Source organism: Oncorhynchus kisutch, linkage group LG6, assembly GCF_002021735.2.
Source record: "Oncorhynchus kisutch isolate 150728-3 linkage group LG6, Okis_V2, whole genome shotgun sequence".
In the NCBI taxonomy this organism is placed as follows: Eukaryota; Metazoa; Chordata; class Actinopteri; order Salmoniformes; family Salmonidae; genus Oncorhynchus; species Oncorhynchus kisutch.
This window is the reverse complement of record NC_034179.2, coordinates 81,893,792-81,910,326: the sequence shown is the minus strand read 5'-3', so window position 1 is coordinate 81,910,326 and position 16,535 is coordinate 81,893,792. Positions and strand designations below refer to the sequence as shown.

At 41.0% G+C, this 16,535-nt stretch overlaps 1 protein-coding gene across 1 annotated transcript; it reads left to right on the top strand.

Annotated features, from left to right (window-relative positions):
* Positions 1 to 1,737: 1,737 nt before the first annotated feature.
* LOC109878696 (progestin and adipoQ receptor family member 4) lies at positions 1,738 to 16,129 on the top strand. Its single transcript, XM_020470905.2, has 3 exons — positions 1,738 to 2,918; positions 9,877 to 10,095; positions 10,821 to 16,129. Exons 1-3 carry the CDS (start codon positions 2,645 to 2,647, stop codon positions 11,252 to 11,254), a joined length of 927 nt encoding a protein of 308 aa, XP_020326494.1. The 5' UTR covers positions 1,738 to 2,644; the 3' UTR covers positions 11,255 to 16,129.
* Positions 16,130 to 16,535: the final 406 nt, after the last annotated feature.

Sequence of the window (16,535 nt, the reverse complement as noted above, 5' to 3'; positions counted from 1 at the left end):
TTGACACGTTGGAAAGAATTAACAAAAAAACTGAGCAAACTAGAACGCTATTTGGCCCTAAACAGAGAGTACACAGTGGCAGAATATGTCCCACCCTGACCTGAGAGAGCCTTTTTATGTCTCTATTTCGGTTTGGTTGGGGTGTGATTTGGGTGGGCATTCTATGTTTCATATTCTATGTTTCTTTATTTCTATGTTTTGGCCGGGTATGGTTCTCAATCAGGGACAGCTGTCTATCGTTGTCTCTGATTGGGAATCATACTTAGGTAGCCCTTTCACCCTCCTTCAGTGTGGGTAGTTAACTTTGTTTGTGGCACTTAGCCCTGTAAGCTTCACGGTTGTTTCTTTCGTTTGTTGTTTTGTTTGCGACATTTTAAAATAAAAGGAAAATGTACGCTCACCACGCTGCACTTTGGTCTACTTCCAACGACACCCGTGACAGAATAACTGACCACTGTGACTGACCCAAATTTAAGGAAAGCTTTGACTATGTACAGACTCAGTGAGCATAGCCTTCCTATTGAGAAAGGTCGCCGTAAGCAGACCTGGCTCTCAAGAAAAGGTGGAAACTAAGCTGCACTTCCTAACCTCCTGCCAAATGTATGACCATATTAGAGACACATATTTCCCTCAGATTACACAGACCCACAAAGAATTTGAAAACAAATCCAATTTTGATAAACTCTCATCTATTGGATGAAATACCACAGTGTGTCACAGCAGCAAGATTTGTGACCTGTTGCCACAAGAAAAGGGCAAACAGTGAAGAACAAACACTATTGTAAATACAACCCATATGTATTTATTTCCCCTTTTGTACTTGAACTATTTCACATTGTTACAACACACATAATATCACATTTGAAATGTCTTTATTCTTTTGCAACTTGCAAGTGTAATATTTACTGTTAACTTTTTATTGTTTATTTATCCATTTCACTTGTTTTGGCAATGTAAACATATGTTTCCCATGCCAATAAATACCCTTGAATTGAATTGAGAGAGAGAGAGAAAGAGAGAGTGTGGAAACAACATTTTAGATTCATATTTAGAGAAACATTCATATGCTCCTAACAACTAAGTTATTACTTTTTGGTAAACAATTGTTTTTGATATTGAATCACAATCTATACAGTCAATTAGAATTATTAAGCATACCTCCAACAATATAGGGACAATATATTTTCTCTATGCTTTGCCCTCTCACAACTACAGAGTCATATCAGATAGAAACGCACCCATATAATAATATGTTACATGAACACACCCATGAATACAATTCTGCCCTCCAATTGGTTTAGTAATGGCGTGTTCATGTTATAGGCTTTCCTATTGGCTAATGAAGAGTGAACATAGAGCGCAAGCTGCAAGGGCTGGTTGATTGACATGGCTCCCGCCACCCTGGCTGGCACTACAGTCAACCTTTCACCTTCTTATCCAATGTGCATTTTTGTGTATTTTAATGTAAACTTTGCTGTTGTAGGTCTATATTTGTTAACTACGTGAAAGTAATTAGAAAAATACATAGAAGAAGATGTAAGATTCAAGTACAAATAACTGTTTCTTCTTCATGTTTCCTAAATTCTAGAGAGGATCACCTAATTATTGGTGCAGCCATTATTAAACATTATTCCAAAATAATTCCAGGTATGTATCCCTGTCTCCCTTGTGCTGTTTTCTCATAAAACCCCAGTGTCAGTCCCCCGCAATAATTCTCTTCAGTACCGCTCTATACCCACATTGGATTAGAGCGTCACTGTCCGGTACAGGGCATCAATCATCCGATGCGAGGGACTCGACGCCGGTGAATAAACGAGTCACATCTAACAAGAGTTTGGACGGAATCTTTATGGGAAATGGGGGTACCAATACGAGAGAAGATTTGGACACGAAAATCTGTATTTTTTGGTGTCGGGTTGACATCTTCCTTATCCATATTTGTTTGAAATCTCCCGGTGCAAATCACAGCAGTAGCACGCTAACGCGTTCCATCGCACTACATCTGCAGTTGTTGGTCGGTGACAAACTAGCTACCGTTAGTTAGCTGTAACCAGAATATGTATATTTTTGTAAAGACAATAGAGATGATTGTGCTCGAGCGTTTAGCTGCTTTTACGTTATGACCTGCTAACGTTAGTCCTGTATTGGAAATCTGACCGCTAAACCCATTCCTCTGTAGTCAGTGGTATCAAGGTGACGGATGGAAGTAGCTAAGCTAAAGCCACTGGACTTGTGAACCGGTGTAGATAAACTAACTATGGCTTATGCTATGTGCCGTGGAATGTTGTACGCTAGCTAGCGACACATTGAGTAACTAGCTAGCAGCTACCATGAATTATATTGTGTTAGCTAACCTCCGACAGATGTTGGGTGTTATGTCGGCAATCAAATGTAATATGTAATGTATACCACGGGCTTACACCATGTATGTGGTTGGCCTCGTCCTTGTCAACCCCTGTGGTTGACACATGTATCGGTTTTTAAAAGCAAACAGCGGGATAAAAACGCTGTCACCGGGTAGTGGTGCTGAAAAGAAAGAACATATTTTCTGTCGCTAGCTCGCTACAGTACTGTAGCTATGGGAGCTAGCTAGCTATATAGCTAGCAGCACATTATAGCTAGCTAACCCCCCCAGATTCTATCAATGGTGTCTAATAAATTTTTATTCGCAATAATTCTATTATATGTGTATATAGGTGTACAGTCATTATTTTACTTTTTTGGCGGCGTCGTTTTAACTATTTTGGTTGCTATGGCATTTTTAAATGGACCCAGACTATTAGACTGGGCGAATTCACCTCCTCATCTTCAATTCAACAAATACGTCCTGACTGGATACCGACCAATATCTTCTGTCCAAGACTGTATAAGAAGCCTTTTTTACATGCACAACGAACTGGGAAACATATACACACATGGTGAGTTTAAATATTTTGAGATGAAGATAACTTGCTGGCTGGCTAGCTAAATTTCTCTAGAAGTAAATGAGTGGGTTTGCTAGTTAGCAACAGAGCAGTTCAGGCTTTGCTATGGAGCGATTTCAGTGCAAACAGAAACGATTTGAATTAAATATTTTTGTATTAAGATATTGAATTTTAATTCTATATTTTTCGATTTGTAATGCACAAATTGAGTTATTGAATTCATGAATTGCACTTGTATTTCATGATTTGAAACTGAATTGAATGAATATTTCATTCCGTTTTAAAATTCAATTTCAATTGCATTAAATATTCAAATACAATATTTATATATTCAGTTTAAATATGGTATATATTGCTTTCATTATCTGTGTATTAAGTTTACAAAATATAATTTCAAGTTTAGCAAAGTTTCATATATTCAACTTCTCAGATGCATTCAGATTCACTTTTCAAATTCAGTTCTTTAAATTCAGATTCAAAACTAGAGACATCATCCTGGTACTTTGCTAGCAAGGAATGGTAACAAAAATAACAGATAGAATCACACGCTCCAGGGTTCACTCCAGGATATTTTAACAAGGTGGTGCAGCAGAGTACGGCTGAGGGGAGGCCTGGAGCAGGGCAGTGACCCCCTTTGGACTCAGAGATTTTTTTTATTTTTAACACGTGTAAGTGCCATTTCCTCCAATCTAGAGCAAAAAATACTCTATTAAATGCTAACAAAAAAATATGTTTTTTACATAGTGGTGCAGCCAGTCTACAAGGTGGCGCAGCACCGCACTTACATTGGGGAGAACCATGCGCTCTGTGTTAAACAGGTTTCAGGCGTTTTCTAAAGCCAATGTGTCATGTTGAATTTATCTTCTTCCAATGAATTTGGCTCTAGCGTTTGAACTCTTTGGGCTACAAGCTATTATGACCCCTTTGCTGAAAGCTAAAACTTGGAACATGGATGTGGTTTCTGTGACCATGTTTATGTGATGAGAACCTTGCCTGAGATTTGAAGACGTGTTAGTCTGACATGTTAGACATATTAGTTTCAAGTCTCCGGCAAGGGTACTCATTATAATGTGACTGACTGGGTGAAGACTTTGTTAACCTGCTGAGCTAAAGCTTAGGCATTGGTTCTGTGACTTGGATGGGTCTCTTCGAGGAGGAGGTCAAAGGGGGGTGAAGTGTAACAGGTGGTTCATGGACCATGCTTGCATGATGAGTACTCTGAGACCTGAAAAATTGCATTGTCTGGCACACAGGAGACCTGGGTTAGAACCTAATTATGTCTTCCGGTCTCAGGCAAGGTTGTTCATCACATGCATGGATCACCAAACCACCGCTGGTGTGCTCTCATTAAATGTGGTAAACAGATTCTTATGCTTTTGTTTGCCACAGAAAGTGTTGTTCTCCAGTAGGCCTGAGTTCAAACCCAGTCAGTTATATTGGTGACGTGAGTATGAGGTCAAAGGTGGGTGAAATGTAACCAAGATCCACAGTCTTTTAATGAGTAACCTTTATTTTTTATTGAACCTTTATTTAACTAGGCAAGTCAGTTAAGAACAAATTCAATTTTTTACAATACTGGGCCAATTGTGCACCGCCCTATGGGACTCCCAATCACGGCCGGAGGTGATTCAGCCTGGATTTGAACCAGGGATTGTAGTGGTGCCTCTTGCACTGAGATGCTGTGCCCTAGGCCCCTGCACCACTCAGGAGCCCTTGCTGGAGACTTGAAGACTTGTTAGCTTCCTGAACTCATCCATATGCGATTTAGCTAAGTGGGCTAACACAGTCTATGACGTGCTGGAGACCCGGTTTGAACCCAGTAGGTCACAAGAGCAAGATTAAATAGGGAGTGGAAAAGCTATCCTCAGAAGGGCTATGACAGGGCAATTCAACTATATTCTTATGGGGGCCAAATTGCATTTATTTTTGTCACACTCTATTGCGTGTCCTGTGTGCATCATAGAGGGGAACAGAAGGAACGACGATATTCAAGAGAGTCTTAGAGAGTCCCATTCAGGAATGGGGTCATAATAGCTTATAGCCAAAATGGTACACATATTAGAGCCAAATTAATCGGGAAAAAAATAAATTAAACATGCCACATTGGCTTCAGAAACCGCTGGAACCCTGTTCAACCTGTAGAAAATTTGATTCATTCTGTTAACTTCTACCATTCCCTGCTGACAAAGTACCAGGATGTTGCCTCTGGTTTTGAATCTGAATTTAGAGAACTGAATTTGAAAATATATTTAATTAAATTGAAATTAAACATTACATCTATTAATTCAATTCAGTTTTCAATCATGAAATACAAGTTAAATTTATTTATTCAATTTGTGCATTACAAATTCAAAAATGTTGAATTCAAATACAGTTTCTGTTGGCACTGAAGTCGCTCCGTACTGTGACCAGTGACAGCAGCCATGGGAAGTGTTAGCTGGCTAGCTAACTAGCAAGCAGCTTGCTATTGTAGTTAGTTGAATCACAGTAAGTTGCCAAAGACACATCTCAACACCAGCTGATGACTAATATAATAAGCTTTATGTAAAGTTTTGGTTGCACTTGGTAGTACATTACAGCACAGAATAAACTGGTAATAACGTGGTAATTATGTCAGAAAGTATGGTGAGAAGTTTTAGATATTCACAATGAATTTGCCCACATACTCTTATAATTTCAGTATATGTGTTGGGTAGAGAAGGAGAAGGCTCTCTGTGTCTCTAAAAATCCTCTTAATTTTCAGATTGAAGTGACCAAGATTGCATATGAAACCATGGTCTCTAGCATAGGATTCTTGATGACCTCAAGTGAAGTCAACTTGCTACGGTATAAAGGATGCTTGTGTACCAATGGAGTGTTCAGTTTTAGTGTCAGCCATCTCCTTCCATTTTACTTACAGCACACCTGCCAACAGTCATTGAACCAGACAGGATTAGTGATCACCAGGGAAGGGGGGAATTTATTCCTGAAAGGAAGAGGAATCCTTTATTAAGACCAGGAATGATTGATTGATTGGCAGGCAGCTTAGCCTCTCCCTTACTATGCAATTTGTCATTCAGAGAAAGTAATTAAAAGAAAAAGGATGTTCAGAGAAAAAGGTTTGTCATTCAGTGAAAAAGGTTTGTCATTCAGTGAAAAAGGTTTGTCATTCAGAGAAAAAGGTTATTGCAATATTCTTGCAGCATAATAGCATTCAGAAAATAGGCTACATAAATACGGATGTATGACTCATTGGGTCTCATTGGGTAAAAGCGTTTGCTAAATGGTATATATTTATATATTTCAAGTTAGTGAAGTCACACAGGTCCCATTTTTGGTAATATATGGCACTTGAAAACCAAATAAGATCACACAAATGGAGTCCACATGCTACATTTGCACAATAGGTTCAACAGCTGGAATACTTTTGGATAGAAACACGCAACTCCTGTCTAAAGAGTAGTGTTTACACAGGCAATCCAATTATATTTTTTACACGAATTGTTTTTTTGGCCAATCAGATCAGCTCTGAAAAATATCTGGTGTGATTGGTCAAAAGACCAATTAATGGAAAACCCCCAGAATTGGGTTGCCTGTGTAAATGCAGCCTTAGAGAGCCTGTCCAGTTGTACTGCTCAGTCGTGCTGAGGGAGGGTATGGAGGGAGGGGTGCAGAAGAGATCAAACTCAAAATAGATGTTAGACAGGAGGCTGGTGTGAGAAGCTATAGGAGGACGGGCTTATTGTAATGGCTGGAATGGAATAAATGGAACATTATCAAACATGGAAATCACATGTTTGACTCCATTCCATTTATACCATTCCAGCCAATACAATGAGCCTGTCCTCCTATAGCTACTCCCACCAGCCTCCTCTGGTGTTGGATTGCATTGGCTGTATCACCTGGCCAGGACAAATTATTTTACATTCCGAAAAGCAGAGTGAGCGAAAGACGGGAAGAAGGCAGGATGTGGAGGAGAGTGATATGTGTGTATCAAATTTCAAGGACCTGATTTTGCTCTCCAAGCACATCCCAATAGCCTAAGTGAAGCAACCTACAACACATCTCTGTAGTTTAAGGGTAATTCCATGGTAACGGAATTACGCTGTGATTTTTCACAGGAAAGAACTGTGATCTTTGCATCTGCACTGTTTTCCAGTAAATGTTTTAATTGTATTTACTGTGCAGGGATCTCCCAAAGAACGTAAGAGAAAAAAACCCAGTGCCTTCAGAAAGTATTCACACCCCCGGACATACCTCTTTTTTTTGTTGTTACACCCTGAATTCAAAATTGATTAAAAAAAATCTCTCATCTATCTACACACAATACCCCATAATGACAAAGTGAAAAGACGTTGCAAATGTATTGAAAATTAAATGCAGAAATATCTCATTTAAATAAGTATTCACACCCATGAGTCAATACTTTGCAGAAGCACCTTTGGTGGTGATTACAGTTTTGAGTCGTCTGGGGTATGTCTGTATCAGCTTTGCACATCTAAATTTGTTTTTTTTCTCAAGTTCTGTGAAGTTAGATGGGCAGTGGTGGTGAACAGCATTCCAACGCTGGAAAGCATTCCAGCATTGTTTGGCTGTATGTTTGAGGTCATTGTCCTGTTGGAATGTAAATCTTCTCCCCAGTCTAAGGTCGTTTGCACTCTGAAGCAGGTTCTCATCAAGGATTTGCCTGTATTTGACTCCATTCATTGTTCCCTCTATCAGTCTCCCAATCCCTGCAGTTGAAAAGCATGTCCATAGTATCATGCTGCCAGCACCATGCTGCACAGTAGGGATGGTGTTCTGTGCCTGGTTTTCTCCAGACATAGCGCTTTGCATTCAGGCCAAATAGTAAAATTTGTCTCATCAGACGAAATAATATTTTGCCTGATGCTATCAGTCTTTCACCTGCATTTTTGCTAACTCCAGGCATGCTGTCGTGGCTTTTTCTCAGAAGTGGCATCTGTCTGGACACTTTCCCTTAAAGGGCTGTAGAGACTGTTGTCCTTCTGGCAGGTTTTCCCATCTCAGCCAAGGAACTCTGTAGTTCTGTCAGTGTTCATTGGGTTCTTGGTCACCTCCCTGACCAAGGTCCTTCTTGCCCGGTTGCTCCATTTGGTCAGAAGGCCAACTCTAGGCATAGTCTGGATAGTTCCATATTTTTTTTATTTCCCAATGATGGAGACCACTGTGCTCTTGGAAACTTTGAACACTCTACAAGTTGTGTTATACCCTTCCCCAGATATATGCCTCATCACAATCTTGGAGATGTACTAGTTCCTTGGACTTCATGGGATAGTTGCAGCTCTGACATATATAGACAGGTGTGTTCCTTTCAAAATGCCCCAAAAATGTAATTGGCAACAGGTGGACTTCAAGGAAGTTGTAGTGACATCTGAAGGATGATCCAAGGAAATTGGATGAACCTGAACTCAATTTGGAGTGTCAAAGCAAAAGAGTGTGAATACTTATGTAAATGAGATATTTCTGTATTTCATTTTAAATACATTTGCAAAAATCTTGAAAAAATACGTTTTTACTTTGTCGTTATAGGGTATTGTGTGCAGATGGGTGAGAAAATACATCTATTTAATCCATTTAGAATTCCCTCTGTAACAACAAAATGTGGAATAAGTGAAGGGATATGGATACTTTCTAAAGGCACTTACACTCAGTGGTCAGTTTATTAGGTACACCCATCTAGTACCGGGTCAGACCCCCCTCTTGCTTCTAGAACAGCCTGAATTCTTCAGGGCATGGATTCTACAAGGTGTGGTTGGTGTTCAAACATGGCTCAATTGGTAGCAAGGGACTTAACATGTGCCAGGAAAACATTCCCCACACCATTACACCACTGTCACCAGCCTGTACCGTTGACAGCAGGAAGGACCCATGGACTCATGCAGCTTAGGCTAAGTCCTGACTCTGCCATCAGCATGACATAACAGCAACCGTGATTAGTCGGACCAGGAAAAGTTTTTCCATTCCTCAGTTGTCCAGTGTTGGTGATCACGTTCCCATAGGAACCTCCTCTTCTTGTTTTTAGCTGATAGGAGTGGAACCCGGTGTGGTCGTCTGCTGCAATAGCCCATCCGTGACAAGGACCGACGAGTTGTGCGTTCCGAGATGCCGTTGTACTGCTCCGTTATTTGCCTGTTTGTGGCCTGCCTGTTAGCTTGCACGATTCTTGCCATTCTCCTTTTGACCTCTCTCATCAACAAGCTGTTTTCGCCCACAGGGCTACGCTGGCTGAATGCTTTTTGTTTGTCGCACCGTTCTCAGTAAACCCTAGACACTGTCATGCGTAAAAATCCCAGGAGGCCGGCCATTTCTGAGGTACTGGACAATCGTACCTCAAAGCTCAGTCGCTTATGTCATCCTAGCGTTGAATCAAACAGTAACTGGATGCCTGTTTGCCTGCCATATGACTCACTGTCTGTAGGACCAAACCATTTAAAAAAAACGTTTTTATTACTTAATTTGTTATCATATAAGGCCATTGTTTGCTCTAGATTGCAGGAAATTGCAGTTACAGGTGTTCATAAATCTTGGCTGTACTCTGCAGCACCTCTTTGTTAAAATATCCTGGAGAGAACCCTGGTGTGTAAGTTGGTCAAAGTAGTCATTGTACATAGTTGTTTTTTGCTTGCCATACAGTCTCTGTGTAATTCTGTTACCGTGGGATTGCCCTGTAGTGCAGCAGTAATTGTTGCTGAAGCTAAACAAGAGCTTGTGGAAGGTGAAAAAAGTGTCTATGCAGTAGCGCTATGCCGTATTGCTAATGTGATTGGAAATTCATAACACATTTGACATTTTATGTCATTTCATTGGAATAGATTAACAGGTGAAAATAAACTATCCAGTACAGTAGTGCAAACTGCAAGCGTTTTGTATTGGTAAACCTGGTGCTAGTTGTCAGCAAGATTTAGGCCTATTTGACCGAACCCTGTTTATCCCCTTCACCCCTTCCTGACAGGTATCCCTCTGCTCTGCTTCCTGTTCCTCATCCCGCTCAACTTCCCCTGGTCCCAGATCAGTGTGACATGGCTGGGTGTGGTCCACTTCCTGGCCTGCCTGTCCCCCCAGCTGGGCTCTGTGCTCTACCACCTCTTCATGAACCACGAGGGAGGAGAGCCTGTCTACCACACTCTTCTCACCCTTGACATGTGTGGCATCTGTATGATCAACACGCTGGGTAAGCAGAGGGGCTTCTGGGTAGCAACTAAAAGCTCTCTCTCATTCTTTCTTTCATTCTTTCTAACTTTTTATCTCCTTCTCTCCTTTCTTTCTCTTCCGGCCTTTTGTTTTCTGTGTACACTCTCTGGTGCACTCTTTTTGTGCAATCCATTTTTAATTTACATATATGCAAATCATCTTGAGTATCCAATAACCAGTGGGTCGTTCCAGCAATTTGGTGCCTTTCAAGATGTGTAACTTGGTAGGGGGAAAAAAGTTTGATATCACACTTTGTCATAAAGAGCACATGCATAACCTAATAAAAATAAAAACATTTTCCCATCTCATAAATAATGACTATAGTAAGTACCTATTAAGTACCTATTAAAGTATTATTATTATTATTATTAAACCTTTATTTTGACAGGAAAGTCATCTATATATACAGTACCAGTCAAAAGTTTGGACACACCTACTCATTCCAGGGCTTTTCTTTTGACTATTTTCTACATTTTAGAATAATAGTGAAGACATCAAAACTATGAAATAACACGTTTGGAATCATGTAGTAACCAAAAAAGCGTTAAACAAATCAAAATATATTTTCTATTTGAGATTCTTCAAAGTAGCCACCCTTTGCCTTGATGGCAGCTTTGTGTGCATGATTCTCTGGGATGGGAATATTTGTTGTGAGGTAGTTCAATGACTAACTGCCTCTGACTTTGTGTGTTGTGTTTGCCTCAGGAGCGCTGCCCATCGTCTACAGCACCCTGCTGTGCTACCCATTCACCCGCACAGTGGCTCTGCTCGTCTACATCCTGCTGTCCAGCTATGCTATCTACTCGGCCATCACGGCGCGGAGTAGCGTGCGGCGCCTCCGCTCCTTTGCCTGGCAGGCCCTGTTCCGCTTCTCCTTCTTCCTGCTGCGCTGGGTGGGTGTGGGCGGCGGCAGCCCCACCTCGCTGCAACACTTCCTCACCATGGACGCGCTGGCTGTACTGGGCGGGATCATCAACATCTCGCGCATCCCAGAGCGCTTCCGCCCGGGCCTCTTTGACTACTGGTGCAACAGCCACCAGATCATGCACGTGCTGGTGGTGGGCTCCATCCTCTACCTGCACTGGGGTGTGCTGGACGACCTGCTCTGGATCAACAGCCACCACTGTCCCTCAGACTGAGCCCCACTCTGCCTGGAGGGGGACCAGCGGGGAACAGGGTTTAGGACCTCTGGGGGAGGACCTCTGGGGGGGGGGCTGTTTCAATAGGTAATACTTGGGAAGGGAAGATGGGAGGTGTTCATGAAGACGTGCATGGAAGGCCAGATAAAGTGTTTTACATAATAGGGATTGGTGCAGGCTTTGACACATGTGCAAGAATGTTCATACTGTATCTGTGTCCACCTTGCCATTATACATGCGTTGCTATTTATATTAGGGAACACACACAAGGATTTGGAAATTGGCTCACTGGTCAACACACACACACACACACACACACACACACACACACACACACACACAGCAGAGGATCTGTGAAGATTACACACAAAGGAGATTAAGGATTTGATGTCAGAAATACACATAGAAATGTCTACCAAAAAAATCATGATATGCAAGTGAAGTTACACTTGAGCAATAGTTGATTTGCTGTTGACTTATCCTCATGTGTCAATTACCATTTCAACCTATGTCTTTTGTCAAAGTGGACCTTCAATGATGCATTCATTCTTTCTGAAGTATTTTTCAGATGTCATTCTATTGCAACCTATGCAGCACATAGCATATAAACGTTAGAACAAACACACACACCGCACACACTCACAGCGTAGCATGCATACATGCTAGTAATGCACAAGTAATGCACAAAGCACTCCCAGACCCGTCACAGAGTCCTATGGAACTACTTGAGTTACTGTGTATTAGAGAGGATATTCTCCCTCTCATTATTTCTTCCATGTTTGTTTGTCTTTCTCCCTTCTCTCTGGCTTTGTCTGTCTCTCTGTGGTCAGGTATGGGTGAAGGGTATGGGTAACTGGGTGAAGGGTATGGGTAACTGGGTGAAGGGTATGGGTAACTGGGTATGGGTGAAGGGTATGGGTAACTGGGTATGGGTAACTGGGTGAAGGGTAACTGGGTATGGGTGACTGGGTATGGGTAACTGGGTGAAGGGTATGGGTAACTGGGTGAAGGGTATGGGTAACTGGGTATGGGCGAAGGGTATGGGTAACTGGGTGAAGGGTAACTGGGTATGGGTGAAAGGGTTCATTCCTTGGCTTGTGAGTGCTCATTTTATTTGAAGTTTACCTCCCTTTTAGTGCAGTCCACATAGCCTAAATGCTAGACTGAACTTGGATGCTTTGTGCCATTGAAAATACAACCATTTTGAATAGGGAATCATGACAGATTATTTACGTTTACAATTGCTATTGTTGAGTTACATGAAGTTACTCTTTATTATTGGTTAACCAATTAATCTTGTGAGACAGTGCATTTTATTTATTCATCAATATCTATATTTAAAGTGACAATTCCTCACATTTAACTGAGGAATTTGAATTGGTTTTGAATCCGGATTATTAGAATTAGTTCATGACTATAAAGTTAAAAAATATATATTTTGTTGATTATTGTAATCATGTTTGGCACATACAGTAGTCAATGAAAAGGGCACATAACGTCTTAAATGAAGATGCCTAAAACAGACCGGATGTCTCTCTTTATAATACCTGAACAATAGTTACATGACTGCAAGATGGATCTTGTTGACTGAAAAGGGAAGTTCTGCCACCAAACAGATACCAAATGATTATTACTCTACGGTATTAGAGAGACAGTTTGTGATGAGGGTTTTTAAAATTAGAATGCCCTATTATTATTTGACTACTAGAAACCAGTAGGTTCCCCTGGGAGGGTGGAAATGGCCGACAGCTAGGCTACTTTCTAGGCTTTTAACTGTCCGAGGCCAGATAATGATTTGGTATGAGGCACTGCATTCTATGCCAAAGCTGGACATTATTACTACATAACATAGCCCAGTTGGACTCTTTGCACTTTGTTACCCTTAGAGAGGTACAATACTGTAGTACCAAGCTGATCTGTGCCGTATAGTATTTCATTAGACAACTGCAACCAAGCATGAATGAACCCCTAACCCTCTCACCATTTTCACAACCAGTAACCCTGAGCAAACTATTTCTGGTTACTCAGTTTTAAAGTCAAAATTGTTGCCACTAGTTTCTGCACTGGCATTTGAGTTTATGCTCTGAGGAACAGTACAATGTTTACTTTTTGGATTACTTTAGTGTTTTATAGATTTTGTTCAACGATTGACTGTATGTGGAAGGTTGAGACCAAGCATTTTGTTTTTTTAATCTGCTTTGTTCTGAGGGAACTTTAACCTAGCCGTCCCATGGACTAGTTAAGTTTGCATGTTTCTATGTAACATTGCACTTTTGTAACCTAGTGCACACACTCACACATACCCACACTAATAACCACTTCACTCACAAGTTGCCAAATGATGTGTCGAGGGCCTCCGTTGTAGCACATACTTTGCTCACATTGAGTCAAGGGTGAGGGAGAATGTCCCAGCCTCTCCCACACAGGCCTCAGACTGCAACCCGACTTTGACTAGTGTTAAACCGTTTCTCAGCCCCCTTGTGAAACCACCCCTGTCATGGTGAGTACATTACAGCCATGGCCCCTTGTATCGTCATAAGCTGAAATTGTATTACAGTGCACTGAATGAAACTGATTATTAATGCATGTTAGTAGCTCTCAAACGGAAAGTCATTGTCTCATACGAGGACTTTAACTTAGTATTAGCCAAATGCTTGTGCATTGTAACATATGACACGTCATGTGTCAGTCACTCCAGCTAAGAGCTTTACATGCTGTCAGGGCAGTGGACCATGAGTGTTAAGAGAGGAACATACTACATACAGTATATACTAATACAGGAATATGAGGGACTAGAACAGAGGCAATACAACTATATCAAATAAACTGCACTGTTTATTTATTTTCAAAAGGGCTTTGGATCAAAGTGAATACCAGTAATGAAACTTATTTAAAGTCCATGTAAATACATGTATGTATGTAGATTATATATACATACAGTGCAAACAGTATATAACGCTGATACTTTTTTATACATGTAATTAAAGGAAAGAAAGCAGAAGTAGGAACCTGGAATTTAACCTGTATGTCACCTCAGACAATGCTCTGTGTCCGAGGGAAACGGGACCTGAGGGGTGGTACTACTGTGTATTTAATATCAACCACATCCAACCTATTTACTCAAATATGTGAACCCAGATAAAACTGATTCTTTTCAGTTCTGTTGTAGAGATGGGTAACCGTGTGGGTTTTTGAGAGACCCAGGGCTTAAGAATGCTTTTGCTCGATTAAATATATCCTCATAAAAATAAAAGATGGGGAAGATACAGGAGGGGGGGGCATGTATGAATACCTCTGATTACAACTGGATATCTATGCATTATCAGATACAAATACATTTACACTGTCTGAAGTGGATGTGTGTTCAAGTGGTGTTTCTCAACTGTCACAAAAAACAAAAAGGGTCAGTTCTCTACTCAAAGGGACTCCACCACCCTGGGTTTTCCACTTCTCAGGGTGCTATAGCCGTAGCTGTTACGTTGAGGCCAGGGGGTTCCTCTCTGAAACATGGCTTTTAGAGCCACACACCACAGAGGCCACTGTGAGGGGCTCCGGAACTGGGCAGGGGTCCGAGGGAAGTTAAGAGTCAGCAGTAGTAGTAGAAGTAGACATTATTTAGGGATTCTTGGGGTGGGCTCTGATTAAACAAGGTGAAATGTATTTAAAGAGCGGTTGAGAAAAGAGTAAGACTGTGGAAATGGGAAGATGGGAGGGAAGAGTGGTGGGAGAAAGAACTAAAAACCATTTTTCAGAGATGGAACCAGGCCCACCAACAGTACCATTTTTCAGAGATGGAACCAGGCCCACCAACAGTACCATTTTTCAGAGATGGAACCAGGCCAGCCAATGGTCATTGTTTTAGTCTGTATATTCTGCTATTCTATGATGATAATGATGACATGATATATGAAACACTAACAAAATGTAATGTTTTTTTTTGTTTTTTGTACACAGGTGCCAGCTAGCCTGTTTCTGACTATTTATAAAGGATTAACTGTCCACTATTGTTATACGACGATGATGATGATGATGATACTTATTATTATTGATACAATTACTCTGTGGAGGGTTGGTACTAATTATGATACTGTCTGTACTGATAATGAAATGCCCTTTTCCTCTTGATGAAGGGAGCTTTCTTGAGGGTCTGTCTGTTTCTCTTTTTGTCCTTGTCTTCGGTCTCTCTTGGTTTTTGTAAATGAATTGAATGGCTGTTTATTTGGCCCCATCTGGTGGACATAACTCTGTAACGTTGCAGTCTATTGCAGGCATCATATTGTATCGTATAAAGGCTCACCGCCAAACGTTCTGTGTCTGGCAGAGGAAGCCCAGTTCTGATATTTTCACTAATTGATCTTTTGACCAATCAACTCTGAAAAAGATCTGATGTGAAAAGACCTGATGTGATTTGTCAAAGGACCATTGGTGGAAAACAAATACCAGAATTAGACTTTGCTTTTACACAGGCAATGTGACTGACTAACATACTTACTACTCAACAGTGTTAACATGCTAGGAGTGACCAAACCCTGCATGTTCAGGGTTGCACAAACCAGTTATGAATGTATACTTATGGACCCTGTATGTTTGAATATATGAGCTGTTTTAAGATCTCATACTTCATGTGTGAAATCTGTGTTTTAATGTGTTTTGTCTGTCCTGCTCCATGTCTGGGTGCAAGTTGCATCCTACTGTGCCTCATCGACCCGCCTGTGTTCTCACCAACTCTTCTGTTAATTTATGGCCATCTTGTATCTCCCTGTGTCTAGTTTCTCTACGTGTCCATCTGTAGTGTCTTGCATTATACAGACAGGCCCTCCCACTCCTCAGTCTCCAGCAACGATTGTGCAATAAACTGAAGTCTATATTTTTAAACCTGTCTCTGGCCTTCCATTCTGTCTTTTTGGTCTCTTCTGTTCTGTTCTCTTGCTTGTTTTAATGGAGATGTTTTCAGGGGGGTTGAGGGAGCAGGGTCTGGTTAAAGGATGCATACATGTGTCTTTGAACAGATCCTAGCTGTGCCATGGCATTCTCTGTTTGACTTCATCCTGTTATCCATACATGTGTCTTTAAACAGAGCCTAGCTGTGCCATGGCATTCTCTGTTTGACTTCATCCTGTTATCCATACATGTGTCTTTAAACAGAGCCTAGCTGTGCCATGGCATTCTCTGTTTGACTTCATCCTGTTATCCATACATGTGTCTTTAAACAGAGCCTAGCTGTGCCATGGCATTCTCTGTTTGACTTCATCTTGTTATCCATACATTGTGCACAGAGGTT